The 14,424-nt window shown below is 47.9% G+C and overlaps 2 protein-coding genes across 3 annotated transcripts in view; one reads left to right on the top strand and one right to left on the bottom strand.

Moving 5' to 3' along the window:
- The window catches only part of FBXO16 (F-box protein 16), an 810,609-nt gene that overhangs the window by 684,022 nt on the left and 112,163 nt on the right, over positions 1-14,424 (bottom strand). The window lies entirely within an intron of this gene.
- Positions 1-14,424, top strand: part of EPHX2 (epoxide hydrolase 2) — a 96,077-nt gene that overhangs the window by 75,974 nt on the left and 5,679 nt on the right. The window contains exons 13-17 of the mRNA XM_083494481.1: positions 4,587-4,661; positions 6,821-6,869; positions 9,704-9,806; positions 11,652-11,721; positions 12,743-12,823. Coding sequence (XP_083350607.1) covers positions 4,587-4,661; positions 6,821-6,869; positions 9,704-9,806; positions 11,652-11,721; positions 12,743-12,823 — 378 coding nt within the window. The remainder of the gene's footprint in view (positions 1-4,586; positions 4,662-6,820; positions 6,870-9,703; positions 9,807-11,651; positions 11,722-12,742; positions 12,824-14,424) is intronic.

Raw genomic sequence — 14,424 nt, 5'->3', positions numbered from 1 at the left:
GGAAGTTCTTCCTAATGTTTAGGTGGAATCTTCTTTCTTGTAGTTTGGATCCATTGCTCCGTGTCCGCTTCTCTGGAGCAGCAGAAAACAACCTTTCCCCCTCCTCTATGTGACATCCTTTTATATATTTGAACATGGCTATCATATCACCCCTTAACCTCCTCTTCTCCAGGCTAAACATGCCCAGCTCCCTTAGCCGTTCCTCATAAGGCATCTTTTCCAGGCCTTTGACCATTTTGGTTGCCCTCCTCTGGACACGTTCCAGTTTGTCAGTGTCCTTCTTGAACTGTGGTGCCCAGAACTGGACACAGTACTCCAGGTGAGGTCTGACCAGAGCAGAATACAGTGGCCCTATTACTTCCCTTGATCTAGATGCTATACTCCTATTGATGCAGCCAATCCTCTTGTAGAGCCATTTATTTATCTATCTTGATTACCATATTTTTCGCTCCATAAGACGCACCTGAGCATAAGACGCACCTAGTTTTTAGAGGAGGAAAACAAGAAAAAAAATATTCTGAACGAAACAGTGGTTTTTTGTGGTTCATGCTTTGGCCACAGGCATGATATGTGATTTGACGGTGAGTTTGGGGTAGCCCAATGCGAAAATCCTGAGAATCCATGTGGATCCATGCTTTGTAACCATGTTTTTGCACCATTGCGGCCCCACAAAACAGTGGATGCGTGGTTTTTTTGGTGCAGGCTGTAGCCATGGACATGCTATGTGATCTGATGGTGAATTTGGGGTGACCCAATGCAAAAATCTTGAGGATCCATGTGCTTTTACCTCTCCCCTTCCAGGCAGCCTCCTTTATTTCTAGAGTCCCTTATCTCCCTCTAGATCACTTACCGACCAGCTGCTTCCTTTTCAACACCCCCTTTGTGTCTTTACCTTAGCTGGAGCAGTTTTTTGCTCCTCCTTTTCTTCTAATTTCTCTCCTTATTGCTTTAGTCTTCCTCTCTCCTCTCCTTGCAAGTTCGCTATCTTTACCTCTCCCCTCCCAGGCAGCCTCCTTTATCTCTAAAGTCCCTTATCTCCTTCCGATCGCTTGCCGATCAGCTCCTCAGTGGCATTGTTTCAACACCCACTTCCATCTTTTTTTTTTAAAAAAAAAAAGCATGATCTGCTTTTTGCCCCTGGGCAATTTGGCTCCAGGGACCACACATTCACTCCATAAGACACACAGACATTTCCCCTTACTTTTAAAGTGCATCTTATGGAGCAAAAAATATGGTATATTCACATAACCAAGAGACCACAGGGCGGTTTCCAACGCCCATCAAAGCTTGGTGCTCCTGGGTCAGCAAGTTCCATAGCTGAACTGTGTGCTGTGTGAAACAAGACTTTCTTTTATCTTTCATCTGTTCTGAACATTCCAGCAGGCTCCTTCGGATGGTTCCGGAGTTCTGGTTCCGCATTTTCATGTTACCAAACGCTTGCAAATTTTCAGAACTGCATAGCTCAAAAAAAAAAGTTTTTGAAGGCCCTTTTGTGGAGGGGTGGGGGGAGAGAGAAGGCACCTGTTCACAAACCTCCCCACACCCCACGGAAATCTTGCATTTTCCCAAACTGACATGACAAATGAGGCCAGACTTGTGGCGCTCTCTTGCCCTGAAAACAGGAGCATCTCCCGTGTATGAGAGAGACTGAAAAGTGGAGCTCTGTTGACTTCTGGGCTGCCTTGTGGAGACATTTGCTTCTCTGCAAATGCACGCTTCCCCTCTTTGTTTCCTTTGCTCCATGGTCGCTTAAACAAAATGGAATCAACAGAGCACTTTAAATTACAGGAAGGGAAATTGTACAAAGCTCAAGTGAGCCTGTTGCTGTTCAAACAGGGGGCCCTGCCAGCCCTTCCTACTGGCAAGAGGCAAGGAGGCAAAGAGAGTGGATGGTACTGATAGGAAACGCAGGTCCTTAATGCAGGCACTTAGTTGGACTTTCAGAGAATCATAGGATTGTAGAGTTGGAAGGGGAACCCCAGAGGTCATCCAGTCCAGCCCCCTGCAATGCAGGCATCGCAGCTAAAGCATCCATGGCAGATGGCCACCCAACCTCCAATGAAGGGGATACCTCTGCTACCTTCTGAGGTAGAGCAGTGGAAGCAGCTACTATCTGAATCGGCATGATTGACTGCCAAAAGCCAGAAACTGATATATGCCACATTTTTCGGCGTATAAGACGATATTTTTTCCCAGTTTCTAAAATTTTTAAATTGAGGGGCGTCTTATACACGGAATGTTGCAATTAAATATACAGTCATACCTCGGGTTACAGACGCTTCAGGTTGCGCATTTTGGGGTTGTGCACCGCGCCGAACCCGGAAGTACCGGAACGGATTACTTCTGGGTTTCGGCGCTCATGCATGTGCAGAAACACTAAATCACATTATGCGCAGAAGCGCCGAATTGCGACCCGTGGGTGTGCAGACACGGCGCTGTGGGTTGCAAATGCTGCGGGTTGCAAACGTGCCTCTTGTGCGGATCACGTTCACGACCCAAGCGTCCACTGTATCAGTAAATACATGCCGCCATGGATGGAAGAATGGATGCTTTTGAATTCTGGTGCTGAAGGAGACTCTTGAGAGTCCCATGGACTGCAAGAAGATCAAACCTCTCCATTCTGAAGGAAATCAGCCCTGAGTGCTCACTGGAAGGAAAGATCCTGAAGCTGAGGCTCCAAGACTTTGGTCACCTCCTGAGAAGAGAAGGCTCCCTGGAAAAGACCCTGATGTTGGGAAAGATGGAGGGCACAAGGAGAAGGGGATGACAGAGGACGAGATGGTGGGACAGTGTTCTCGAAGTTTGACCAAACTGCGGGAGGCAGTGAAAGACAGGAGTGCCTGGCATGCTCTGGTCCAGGGGGTCACGAAGAGTCGGACACGACTAAACGACTAAACAACAACAACAATGATTCCTGCATTGCAGCGCCAAACAGTTCCCGTCGAGGACATGCTTTCGTTCCAGCTCAGCTGACTGGCTCTGTGCCAACGCCGTTCCCGTTCTTATACTGCGTATTATAATAATGCTGACCAGACCAAAAAATAAAAGAAATTACCTACTGTAATTATGATACTAAACATATCGGTAAAGTTGTTCTGCTTGATGTTTAAAATATTTATTTCTTAATTTTGGGCTCAAAAAAACAGGGGTCGTCTTATACATGGGAGCGTCTTATACACCAAGAAATACGGCAGATATTGTTGTGGGTTGGGGGGGCTGAATCCCTGAGTCCCTTCTAGGAGGCCTGTGCCCACTGAGGGTTAGAACATAAGAGAGGAAGAGGTTGCTGCAGTAGTCAGACAAGTTTCTTTGCAAAATGATGGCCTTCTCTGGCCACTGGAGTGACCTCAGCAGCATCCCAAAAGAATGAGCCAGGTTGCGAGAGCTTCAACTAAGTGACGGGGCCCTCTTAGCTAACGGGGGGGGGCTTTCTTCCACCCCCTCCCCTAGCTGCTAGGTAGGAGACCGTGAGCCAGAGTTTTTGGGTGTGAGCTGAGCTGGAAGCTGGAGACACAGAGACCTGCTTGCTCTGTGTTGGACCCAAAGCTGGGACTAATGGAGATATGTTGGGGTGATAATTCTGGGAGCCGCTCCGTCTTAGCCCAGAGTTGTCTTATTTGTGCAAATTGATCAAATATATGCTTCCAGGTGCCATAAGAAAGCTGCAGAGATAGTGCAGGACAGAGTGCACCCCGGAAATGACCTCTTTCAGCTTCTGGAAGAAGGTACAGGGTTATAAAGACTAGGACTAGCCGCCTGAGAAACAGTTTCTATTCAAATGCGATTTTGGTTTTAAACGCAGTGTTAGGTAGTTTCTGGGACGCGGGTGGCGCTATGGGTTAAACCACAGAGCCTAGGACTTGCCAATGAGAAGTTCGGCGGTTCGAATCCCCGCCACGGGGTGAGCTCCTGTTGCTTGGTCCCTGCTCCTGCCAACCTACAAGTTCGAAAGCCCGTCAAAGTGCAAGGAGATAAAGAGGTCCCGCTCCGGCAGGAAGGTAAACAGTGTTTCCGTGCGCTGCTCTGGTTCGCCCAAAGTGGCTTAGTCCTGCTGGCCACATGACCCAGAAGCTGTACGCCGGCTCCCTCGGCCCGTAAAGCAAGATGAGCACCGCAACCCCAGAGTCAATCACGACTGGACCTAACGGTCAGGGGTCCCTTTACCTTTAAGGTAGTTTCTATGGGAGTATATTGTATTTAATTATGGGGTATCAGAGTTTTGAGGGGGCTAACCAGGCTGGGATAGCTGGGATAGCAGGCTTGTTGGTTTTTGAAGGTCTGATGTAGATTTTTTTCAATTTTGTTGTCCTGTATGGGACAGTGACAATAAAGATTATTGTATTGTATCGTATTGTAAAACCACATATCCTAAAGGCACCGCAGTCTCCGCTGACTTCAAGCAAACTAGACCTGGCTAAACTCCCAGAACCCCTGAACTCTCCCCGATATAGGAGTGGCACGTGACAATACTCTAATAAATAAGATCTTGGAAAATCCAGTGCCTGGTTGTAGCCAAGAGAGATATTCTTCCTCCTACGGTGCCTCCTTGCATCCACACTTCAATGTTTTGCCCTTTGCCTCTGCAGGGAGTTGCGGAGGCTGAACTGGAGAAGGACATCAGCAGGACCCTGAAGTTCATGATCCGGTCGACCCGGAAGGAGGTTGGTGTCTCTTGCGTGTGGGGTGTTGGGGCAGGAGAGGGTGTCCTGGGATGTCGGAGGCCCTGCTATTCACTTCTGGGCTGAGGTTGCCCTGCTGTTGAAATTGATGCTGTTTGTACTTTGTGTGCGCACAGGAGAGCAAGGGAGGCCAAATGTGTTGCAGAAGCCCTTGTGGGCATGGAGGGTTTAGTTTATTTTTATAATTTTTATTAGATTTTCTGTCTTACAGTTTTAAATACTCATTTAAACATCCTTGCAATATCAGTGACTTCCCTTCTCTTTCCGTGGTTCATTTTGCATGCCATAAATCCCTGCATATTTAACATAAACGAAAGCATTCAGTATCCCATTATTACATCCATCAAAACTTATTTACACGGTTGAATTTATCTTAATGCCGCCAGTGTTTTCAGCTGTACACAATTATTTCCAATATATTCAGCAAACATTTTCTTATCTTCTTTAAATGTATGTTCTTCTTGTTCTCTTATTCTATATGTTAAGTCTGCAAGCTACGCATATTCCATCAGCTTAAGTTGCCATTCTTCTTTAGTCGGGACCTCGCTCGTTTTCCATTTTTTGGCCAACAAAACACAGGCCACAGTAGTGGCATACATAAATAACCTTTTTGACACCTGGGAATTTCTGTGTGAATTATCCCTGACAGAAAGGACTCTGGGGTTGTTGTTGGGTTATTTTGGAAAAGTACTTTAAAACATTTTTTTCAATTCATTATGAATCATTTCCCAATACTCTTTTGCCCTTTTACAAGCCCACCGCATATGAAAAAACATTTCCTTGACCTCCTTGCATCTCCAGTTTAATGGGCGAGTTTAGTTCAATGGTGGGCAGTGCCTTAAGACCTCCAGAGGTGATACAGAATGGAGGGGGCTCAGTCAGACTTTGCCCCCCCACATGACTGCAGAAGCTGAATTGCATTGTGCAGATTTGGCCGAACCTGAATCATTTCCCCACCCCCATTTTCTTTTTAAAAATTATTAAATTTTATTAATACAAAAAGAGAAAAAGAAAAGTACATTCTACCATAACAAAACCACACAAAAATACACTATTATTTACACAAACATAAATTCTTTGCCCCCCCCCATTCCCCTCCCACCACCACACCCCTTGACTTCCCTCCACCACTCCGCAACTTCCTTATTTTTTAGTTCTGTATGATCCTTGCACTCTTTAGATTTTGAATTTTTATCTCTTTATAACATTCCTGGATAATGTTGTGCTTTCCGCTTTACTCCTTTAATCTAAACATACAGTGGTGCCCCGCAAGACGAATGCCTCACAAGACGAAAAACTCGCTAGACGAAAGGGTTTCTCGGTTTTGCGTTGCTTCGCTAGACGAATTTCCCTATGGGCTTGCCTCGCAAGACGAAAACGTCTTGTGCTTTTTTCTTAAAGCCGCTTGAAGAGGCGCAGTTGCGACGGACCGTGCTTCGCAAGACGAAAAGACTCGCGGAACGAACTATTTTCGTCTTGCGAGGCACCACTTTATCATTGTATCATTTTTATTTGTGCTGAAATATCCAGCCTTCCGTGGCTTAAAAGCTGGGTTACGTTTGCTCAGATTCATTTATTTTTTGACTCTCTCTTGAGAATGCTGAGCTAAGTGGCCCATCAGTTCTGACTCTAGCACAGGGGTAGGCAACCTAAGGCCCGGGGGCCAGATGCAGCCCAATCGCCTTCTAAATCCGACCCAGACAGTCCGGGAATCAGTGTGTTTTTACATGAGTAGAATGTGTCCTTTTATTTAAAATGGTTCTCTGGCTTATTTGGGGGGCCTGCCTGGTGTTTTTACATGAGCAGAATGTGTGCTTTTATTTAAAATGCATCTCTGGGTTATTTGTGGGGCCTGCCTGGTGTTTTTACATGAGTAGAATGTGTCCTTTTATTTAAAATGCATTTCTAGATTATTTGTGGAGCATAGGAATTCGTTCAAATTTTTTTTCAAAATAAAGTCCGGCCCCCCAGAAGGTCGGAGGGACGGTGGACCAGCCCACATCTGAAAAAGGTTGCTGACCCCTGTTCTAGCAGATCCCTTTCCCTCTCCCAGCTCCTCTCCACCTCACCTCTTTGCCTCCCCACCACCACCAGCCTACTGGCTTACTTCTGATCATTCATTCAAAACGCTTTCCTTGCAGGACAAGATAAACGGCCCTTCGCTTGATGTCAGGAAATGCCGGGAGCGAGGTGAGAGAACACAGCAGCCGGGCAGGCGCTCCAGCAGTTCCCACATGATATGGGGTGCATGCATTTGGGCGTGGGGTGGAAAAGGGGAGAAGGAAAACCTTTTGCTTCCTCCCTCATCATGTGCTGGTCCCGAGGGTTAACCGTGAGGCTTAGGTCTCAGGTCGAGGGGGCAGTATGGAGGCTGTCCGTCAAAGCTGAAGCTGGTTCCAAGGCAGGGAGTCGGGTGAGGTCAGAAGCTCCGGCAGGACAGGGTGCAGGCAGGAACTGGCTACCAACAATGTTGCTCCCGCAACTTGGAACTGGGGCTGGCTGCCAGAGTTCCTGACCTCACCCGACTCCCTGCCTTGGACCCAGCTTCAGCTTTGACGGACAGCCTCCATACCGCACCCTCGACCTCGGATTGGACTCAGACCTCACCGCACGGTTAACCCTCGGGACCAGCACAAGACGACAGAAGAGATTACTTCTTAATTTAATAATAATAATAACTTTTTTTCTCTTTTCAAAAAAAAAAAAAGTGTCCCCGGATTCTTTGAAAAAAATCTGGTAAACGTAACCTAATAAAAACAAAAACAACAACCCAACAGCCGAGCCCAGCCCCACAAAAAAACACATTTTAAAAGGGAACAGGCCAAGGTTGGCAAACATCTGGCTGCCAGATAGTTTCTGGTCCCAGTTCAAAGCGCTGGTTTTGACCTGTAAACCCATAAAAGGGTCAAGACCGCAAAAACTTAAGGACTGCCTCTCCCCATATGAACTGACTAGGCCCTGAGATCATTCTCCGAGGCCCTCCTTCATGAGAGGTCTGGAGGGTGGCAGCACAAGAACGGGGCCTTTTCTGCAGTGGCTCCCTGCTTGTGGGATGCTCTCCCCAGGGAAACTCCCCTGGCACCTTCATTATGCACCATTAGGCACCAGGCAAAAGCTTTCCTCTATAACCAGGCTGATTGACATCCAGTGCCCTTTTAAATGTGTTGCTGGAGGAGGGATTATTGGTTGGGTTTTGTTCTTACAGTGGTACCTTTGTTTTCAAACTTAATCTGATCCAGAAGTCCAAAGCGTTCCAAAATCGAGGCGGACTTTCCCATAGAAAGTAATGCAAAATGGATTAATCCATTCCAGACTTTTAAGAACAACCCCTAAAACAGCAATTTAACTTGAATTTTACTATCTAACGAGACCATTGATCCATAAAATGAAAGCAGTAAACATTGTACTGCAGTCACACAATCAATCAATCAGTGACGAAAACAAAACAAAAAAGCCGCAAAAACAAAATAGCAAAAGCAGACAGACCTCAGCGTAACACTCAAAATGGAGCACGTTCAGCTTCCAGAAAAAGTTCGCAAACTGGAACACTTACTTCTGAGTTTGCAGTGTTTGGGTTCCAAATTGTTTGAGTACCAAGGCATTTGAGAACCATGGTATCACTGTACTGGATTTTAGGGTATGGCCCCTAACAGGTTGGGCATTAAAAAGGTAAAGGGGCCCCTGATGGTTAAGTCCAGTCGCGGACGACTCTGGGGTTGCGGCACTCATCTCGCTTTACTGGCCAAGGGAGCCAGCGTTTGTCTGCAAACAGCTTCCGAGTCATGTGGCCAGCATGACTAACCCACTTCTGGTGAACCAGAGCAGCGCACAGAAACGCCGTTTACCTTCCCGCCTGAGTGGTACCTATTTATCTACTTGTGGTTTGACGTGCTTTCGAACTGCTAGGTGGGTAGGAGCAGGGACCAAGCAATGGGAGCTCACCCCGTTGTGGGGATTCGAACTGCCGACCTTCATAAATAACATTAGCGAGATGCTCAATCTAAGCAAATTAGGCAGTGATCTCAGTTGACTAACTGGACCCCATTCCGTTCTTCCTCAACAACAGTGCATAGGGGCGCTTTCAGCTTGCGAGTTCCCAGCTTAAGTACGAGTGTTCAGTGAATTTAAACTCCTGGTGGGAGAGTCTTGCAGTGAGGGAGCCCTTGGAGCTGGACCTCAGTGTCCAGGCTGGATGATGGGGGTGGAGACGCTCCTTCAGGTCTGCTGGGCAGAGGCCGTTTAGAGCTTTAAAAGAAGATGAGATGAATTAATAGAGGAGAGGGCCGTCAATGGCTGCCAGCCATGATGGCTATGCGGCACCTCCACAGTTGGAGGCAACAGTGCTTCCAAATACCAGTTGCCAGAAAGCACAGGAGGGGAGAGAGCTCTTGGGTTTGAATCCTGCTTGCTGGTTTCCCAGAAGAAGCATCTGGGTGGCCATGGTGAGAGCAGGATACTGGACGCTCTAGGCCATTGGCCTGGTCCAACAGGCTCCTCTTGTCAGACTTGCGTTCACTACGACCGAGCTACTCCTCCTTCGGTTGAGTCCTTCGGAATCGCCTCCAATGATAATTAACGACCTGAGCCTTTGATAAGCCTCCAGGCATGTTCCCCATTCAGCAGAGTTTCAAAGCAGCAGAAGTGACGAGATTTATGAGCTACATTGCAAAAACTTTTATTTCTCGCTATGCAGACAGAAAAGAAGTAAACATGCTCTCTCTGTGAAAGCAGAGAGCAACTGAAAAACAAAGGAACAGGAAACCAGTAACATCACATCCGTCTCCTGTCTTCCATGAGACTTCCAACCGTCTGGAATCCCTGGAATGTAAACAGAGTCTTGTGACTCCAAGAGCACCGCACAGTGGCAACACACAGAAACCAACACCTCTTCCGCTCTTATAAATCCCCCCACAAAATAGCGACTGTCTGGAAATGCCATTTTTTGCTCAGGCCCCGCCATTTGCAATTAATTATGGCCACGAAAGCATTACTTTCATTCCAATCTTCCTTCATTTGCACCGCAGGAGGACTGCTGAAAGGACTTTCGGAAGACGCACCCTCAAGTTCTCTCCTGCCAGAGCCTGTGCTGCAGTACTATCTCCAACAGTTTCAAAAATCTGGATTTAGGTGAGTGGCAGGGAGGGGATGAAGGAGGAGTAACTGTGGCTCTCATTTGTGTAGGAATAGATTTAGACAGTACGAGAAAATTTATTGTTTAGTTATTATCCTTCCTTATGAGATTAGAAGAGTACTATCCTTTGCATCTTAAACTTGAGAGCTAAGACAAGGTTGACTTAACCGTCTAGCAACAATAATCCAAGATGCTTTAAGACAGACTGCGTTTTCCTGGTATTACCTGTTTTCTCCCCCTTAAAAATAGCAATCACACTCCCATTGTTTTGTGAAGAAATAAAAGTAGTATTTACTTACATAATCCAAGTCTTGAAGTAGTACAAAATATACAGTGGTACCTTGGTTGTCGAACGGCTTGGCTCCCGAACAAATCAGCTCCCAAACGCTGAAAACCCAGAAGTGAGTGTTCCAGTTTGCAAACGTCTTTCGGAAGCCGAACATCCGATGTGCCTTCTGCATCTTCCGTTCGAGTGCAGGAAGCTCCTGCAGCAAATTGGAAGTTGCCCCTTGGTTTTCGAACAGTTCCGGGAGTCGAACGGACTCTCGAAATGGATTAAGTTTGGTAACTAAGGTACCACTGTATGTTCAAAAATAGTGTCTGAGCTGCAGAGAGAGTTCTGTGAGCAGCAGAGCTCGGACATGCATGTGGGGCCAGCTCGGAAGCACGATGAAGAAAGAAGAGGCTGACCAGGCAGGAAGGAAGTATGTAGTGTTACAGCTTCCTGCCAAGGCAGGCAAAGGAAGCCATCTCACAAGGTTCTCTCTAGCAAATTTAAAGGAAAGCTCTGTGACCCTCAGCCCCTTCATGGGCCTGTCTGGCACAATGTGAATTGTTGGTTTGACCAGGGCCATCTGACCCATAGGCACGAGGGGTGCGGGGCACCCGGGCGCCAGGTTCTCAGGGGTGCCAGGCCGAGAGTCCGGGGCCCGAGAATTGAGCCCACCCATTGGACGGAGCGTTGCGTTGGGCTCTTCTGCTGTGGTCAGCTCTGTGCCGCGAGTTCGGGGGCGACCGAGCCAGCGAGACGCTGAGGCTGCTGGCTGGCTCCGCCCTCCTGCACGCCTGGGACTGGGCAACTGGGGGGGGCGATGGGTGGATCTTTGCACCCCAGCGCCGCCTATGCTTAAGACAGCCCTGGGTTTGACGGCAATATCGTCCCACAATTAGGTCTGGAGGGCACTTTGCCTTGGCATGGCATGCTCTCCCGTTCTTCTGCGCAAGGACTGCAATGCAGCTTGTACTTGGGAGTGCAGGCATTGTTAGGATATAGTTCCTTTCCACCTTAAAAGGGTACAGGCATATTGTTGTGTGCCACATGCCTGTTTACTTTCAGCACAGATCTGCTGGGAACTTCCGTTTGTATAGAACTTTTGCTTTTTGCTGTTTTGCTGGAGATGAAGGGAAGCAGATATGTTTTTTCCTTTGTTCCTGCTGCTGAATAAAAGCTGTAAATATGCTTACACATTTCTCTGTCTGCCTCTTCTGCTGTGAGAAGATTTGTTCACTCTGCTGACAGAGCGTGCACGGGTCTCTAAACATATCTGAGGCTCATGTCACTGTTTGATGCTGTTCCAAGGGAGACCGGTGATTGTCTGGCTGCCGGCCAGTGACTGGAGCCAGCTGGGGGCCTGCATGATGCCCCCGTCTCCCCGGCAGTATCCCAACAGGCATTGCATGTCATGGGGCTCTGTGGGGCTCAAGGACTTCTGATTCTTTTGTGGAGGTTCGCACACTGTAAGGGGTTGAGCCGGATGGTCTTTGGGGGTCCCTTCCAACTCTACGATTCTGTGACTGGCGTCTTACGAGCCTCCTGCTCTTCTCCCCTTCGCCTCTTTCAGAGGACCACTGAACTGGTACCGAAACATGCAGGCGAACGTGCGCTGGGGATCCCGTGCAAGGAGCTGGAAGGTAAGGGATGGAGAAGTGACTCCCTTGATTTTCCCACCCTCTTGCCCTGGAACAAAGCTCCAAAAGGTCACCGTAAACCTCTAGCTGGCTAAATGCAGTACAGTGGTGCCCCGCAAGACAAATGCCTCTCAAGACGGAAAACCCGCTAGACGAAAGGGTTTTCCGTTTTGGAGGTGCTTCGCAAAACAAATCTCCTATGGGCTGGCTTCGCAAGACGACAATGTCTTGCGAGTTCCTGCGGGTTTTTCCCCCCTCCCCCCCTTTTTCTAAGCCGCTAAGCCGCTTATCAACTGATCCGATCAGCAGATAAGCCGCTAATAGCGCTAATCCGCTAATCCTTCAATGGGCTTGCTTCGCAAGACGAAAAAACCGCTAGACGAAGAGAATCACAGAATGGATTCTTTTCGTCTTGCGAGGCACCACTGTAGATCTTCATCGAAAGGTTTATCTCCAGCACAGATTTTGCCAACCTGGCCCCCTTCAGCAGCTGGAGGGCACCAGGTTGGCACAAGTCTTGAGCGAGCAAGTTGGCATGGGCAGCCTTCCATTCAGGAGAGGAAAACGCACATGAAAAACAAGGAGGGAGTTGCTCTCCTAAGTCATTTTCACAGCTAAAATCTGTCTCTTAGATTTCTTGGCCCAAAACCCTCTTGTGTGTTTACTATTTGAGGATAATACTTCATGCATCTGACAGAGAGGGCCATTCCTGTCCTCAAAACCTTATTCCCCCCCCCCAAAAAAATCCTATTAGTCTTTTAAGGCACCACATAACAAAGCCAGAAAGCACAACCACTACTCTGGAATTTCCACCGTATAACCCAAAATATTGGGATTGCTCGCCTACTGCTGCTGCCAGGGAGACTTTGCATCTCCCAAGAGACACTGTTCCTTGCCTATGGGATTTGGCAGCTGCACACAAGTCAACTCTCCCCCCTGCCCATTTCTGCAACACGTAAAAGCATCCCTGGCTAATCACTGCTGCAAACCGGCCTCCATTCCCTTTACATCTTTGAATCTACAGATCAGAGTTCCTGCTTTGATGGTCACTGCTGGGGGGGACGCAGTCCTGTCCCCGAAATTGAGCAAAGGCATGGAAGAATGGGTGAGTGACTAGTGCTGTCAACCTCTGCAACAGGTGGGTGATGTTTGCCCGCAGATGCACCGAAGCTGCAGGTTGCTGGAGCCGAGCCGTCCTTCTCAAACATCCTTTCTGTCTTGTGGCCTCCCGGGTTGGGTTGCTGTAGTGCTCTTTACGTGGGGCTGCCCACGAAAGACAAAAGTCAGCTGCCGATGTTGTTCGAAACTGAGCTCAAATGAAGTCAAAGGCATTGGACTACACAATGCCCCTTCCTCTTGCCATCTGTCACGGCTTCCAGTTCGTTTGGTCTTCTGTAGCCCTAAAAGATCTCAACCAGGGTATCTCAGCAGCACTCTGCTCCCATAGGACTCCATAGGCTCACTTCCATGTTTGCCCGCTGATAGAGGCATGGGGGGGGGTGAGCCTTACACTTCTATTGGAGGAATTGGCACTGTGTAGAGGTGCCCCATAACCCGCGTCCCCCACTTGTAAGAAATCAATCTTTCAGTATGGCGACTCCTGCACTTTGGAACTACCTGCCGATTGATAGCAGGCCGTCACCTTCACTGTGCTCTTCAGCACCTACTAAAAGCATCAAAGAGAACAACAGATACCAGACTTTTAGAAGACTTCTGAAGGCAGCCCTGTTTAGGGAAGCTTTTAATGTTTGATCTATTACTGTATTTTAATATTTTGTTGGAAGCCGCCCAGAGTGGCTGGGGAAGCCCAGCCAGATGGGCAGGGTATAAATAAATCATTATTATTATTATTATTATTATTATTAATTTGTTCAGACAGGCCTGTCCGGATGCTTAGAAAGTTGGTGTGAGTTTTAATCTGTTTTCAGTCCGTTGTTATTTTAGCTTTCTGAAAGTCCTAGATTGTTGTTCATTTCTCTTAGCGATAATTTTATTCCTTTATCTTTTCTCTCTTTTTTGTAAACTGCTTTGAGGTTTTTGTTACAATCGAGCGGTGTGTAAATTTTATGAAATTATGAAATAATAATAATAATTTATTATTTATACCCCACCCATCTGGCTGGGTTTCCCCAGCCACTCTGGGCGGCTTCCAAAAGAATATTAAAATACTGTGATACATCAAACATTAAAAGCTTCCCTAAACAGGGCTGCCTTCAGATGTCTTCTAAAAGTCTGGTAGTTGTTGTTCTCTTTGACCCCTGGTGGGAGGGCGTTCCACAGGGCGGGCGCCACTACCGAGAAGGCCCTCTGCCTGGTTCCCTGTAACTTGGCTTCTCGCAGTGAGGGAACTGCCAGAAGGCCCTCGGCGCTGGACCTCAGTGTCCGGGCAGAACAATGGGGGTGGAGCCGCTCCTTCAGGTATACTGGACCGAGGCCGTTTATATAAGAAAGTAAGTTGTGGGGAGAGGTGCTATTTGACCGGCAAGCAAGCGATGAGGCAGCCTGGTAGGGCCTGTCACTGCCCCCTTTCAGGGCAGCTGCTCCAGAGTCAGATTCGTGGCCCTCCTCCCTCGTTTCATCACCCTGCACTGGCTTCCCTGGAGCCATTTCCGTGTTCTTCCTTGGCTTCTTAACCAAGGAGCACTGCACTGCCCTCCCAGCTTCAGATTCCCGCTGTCGACCCCTCTCCACTCGTGATCCGTCACC

This window comes from Podarcis liolepis, assembly GCF_965112155.1.
Source record: "Podarcis liolepis genome assembly, chromosome: 3".
Classification (NCBI taxonomy): Eukaryota; Metazoa; Chordata; class Lepidosauria; order Squamata; family Lacertidae; genus Podarcis; species Podarcis liolepis.
This window is presented reverse-complemented; position numbering and strand designations above follow the sequence as displayed.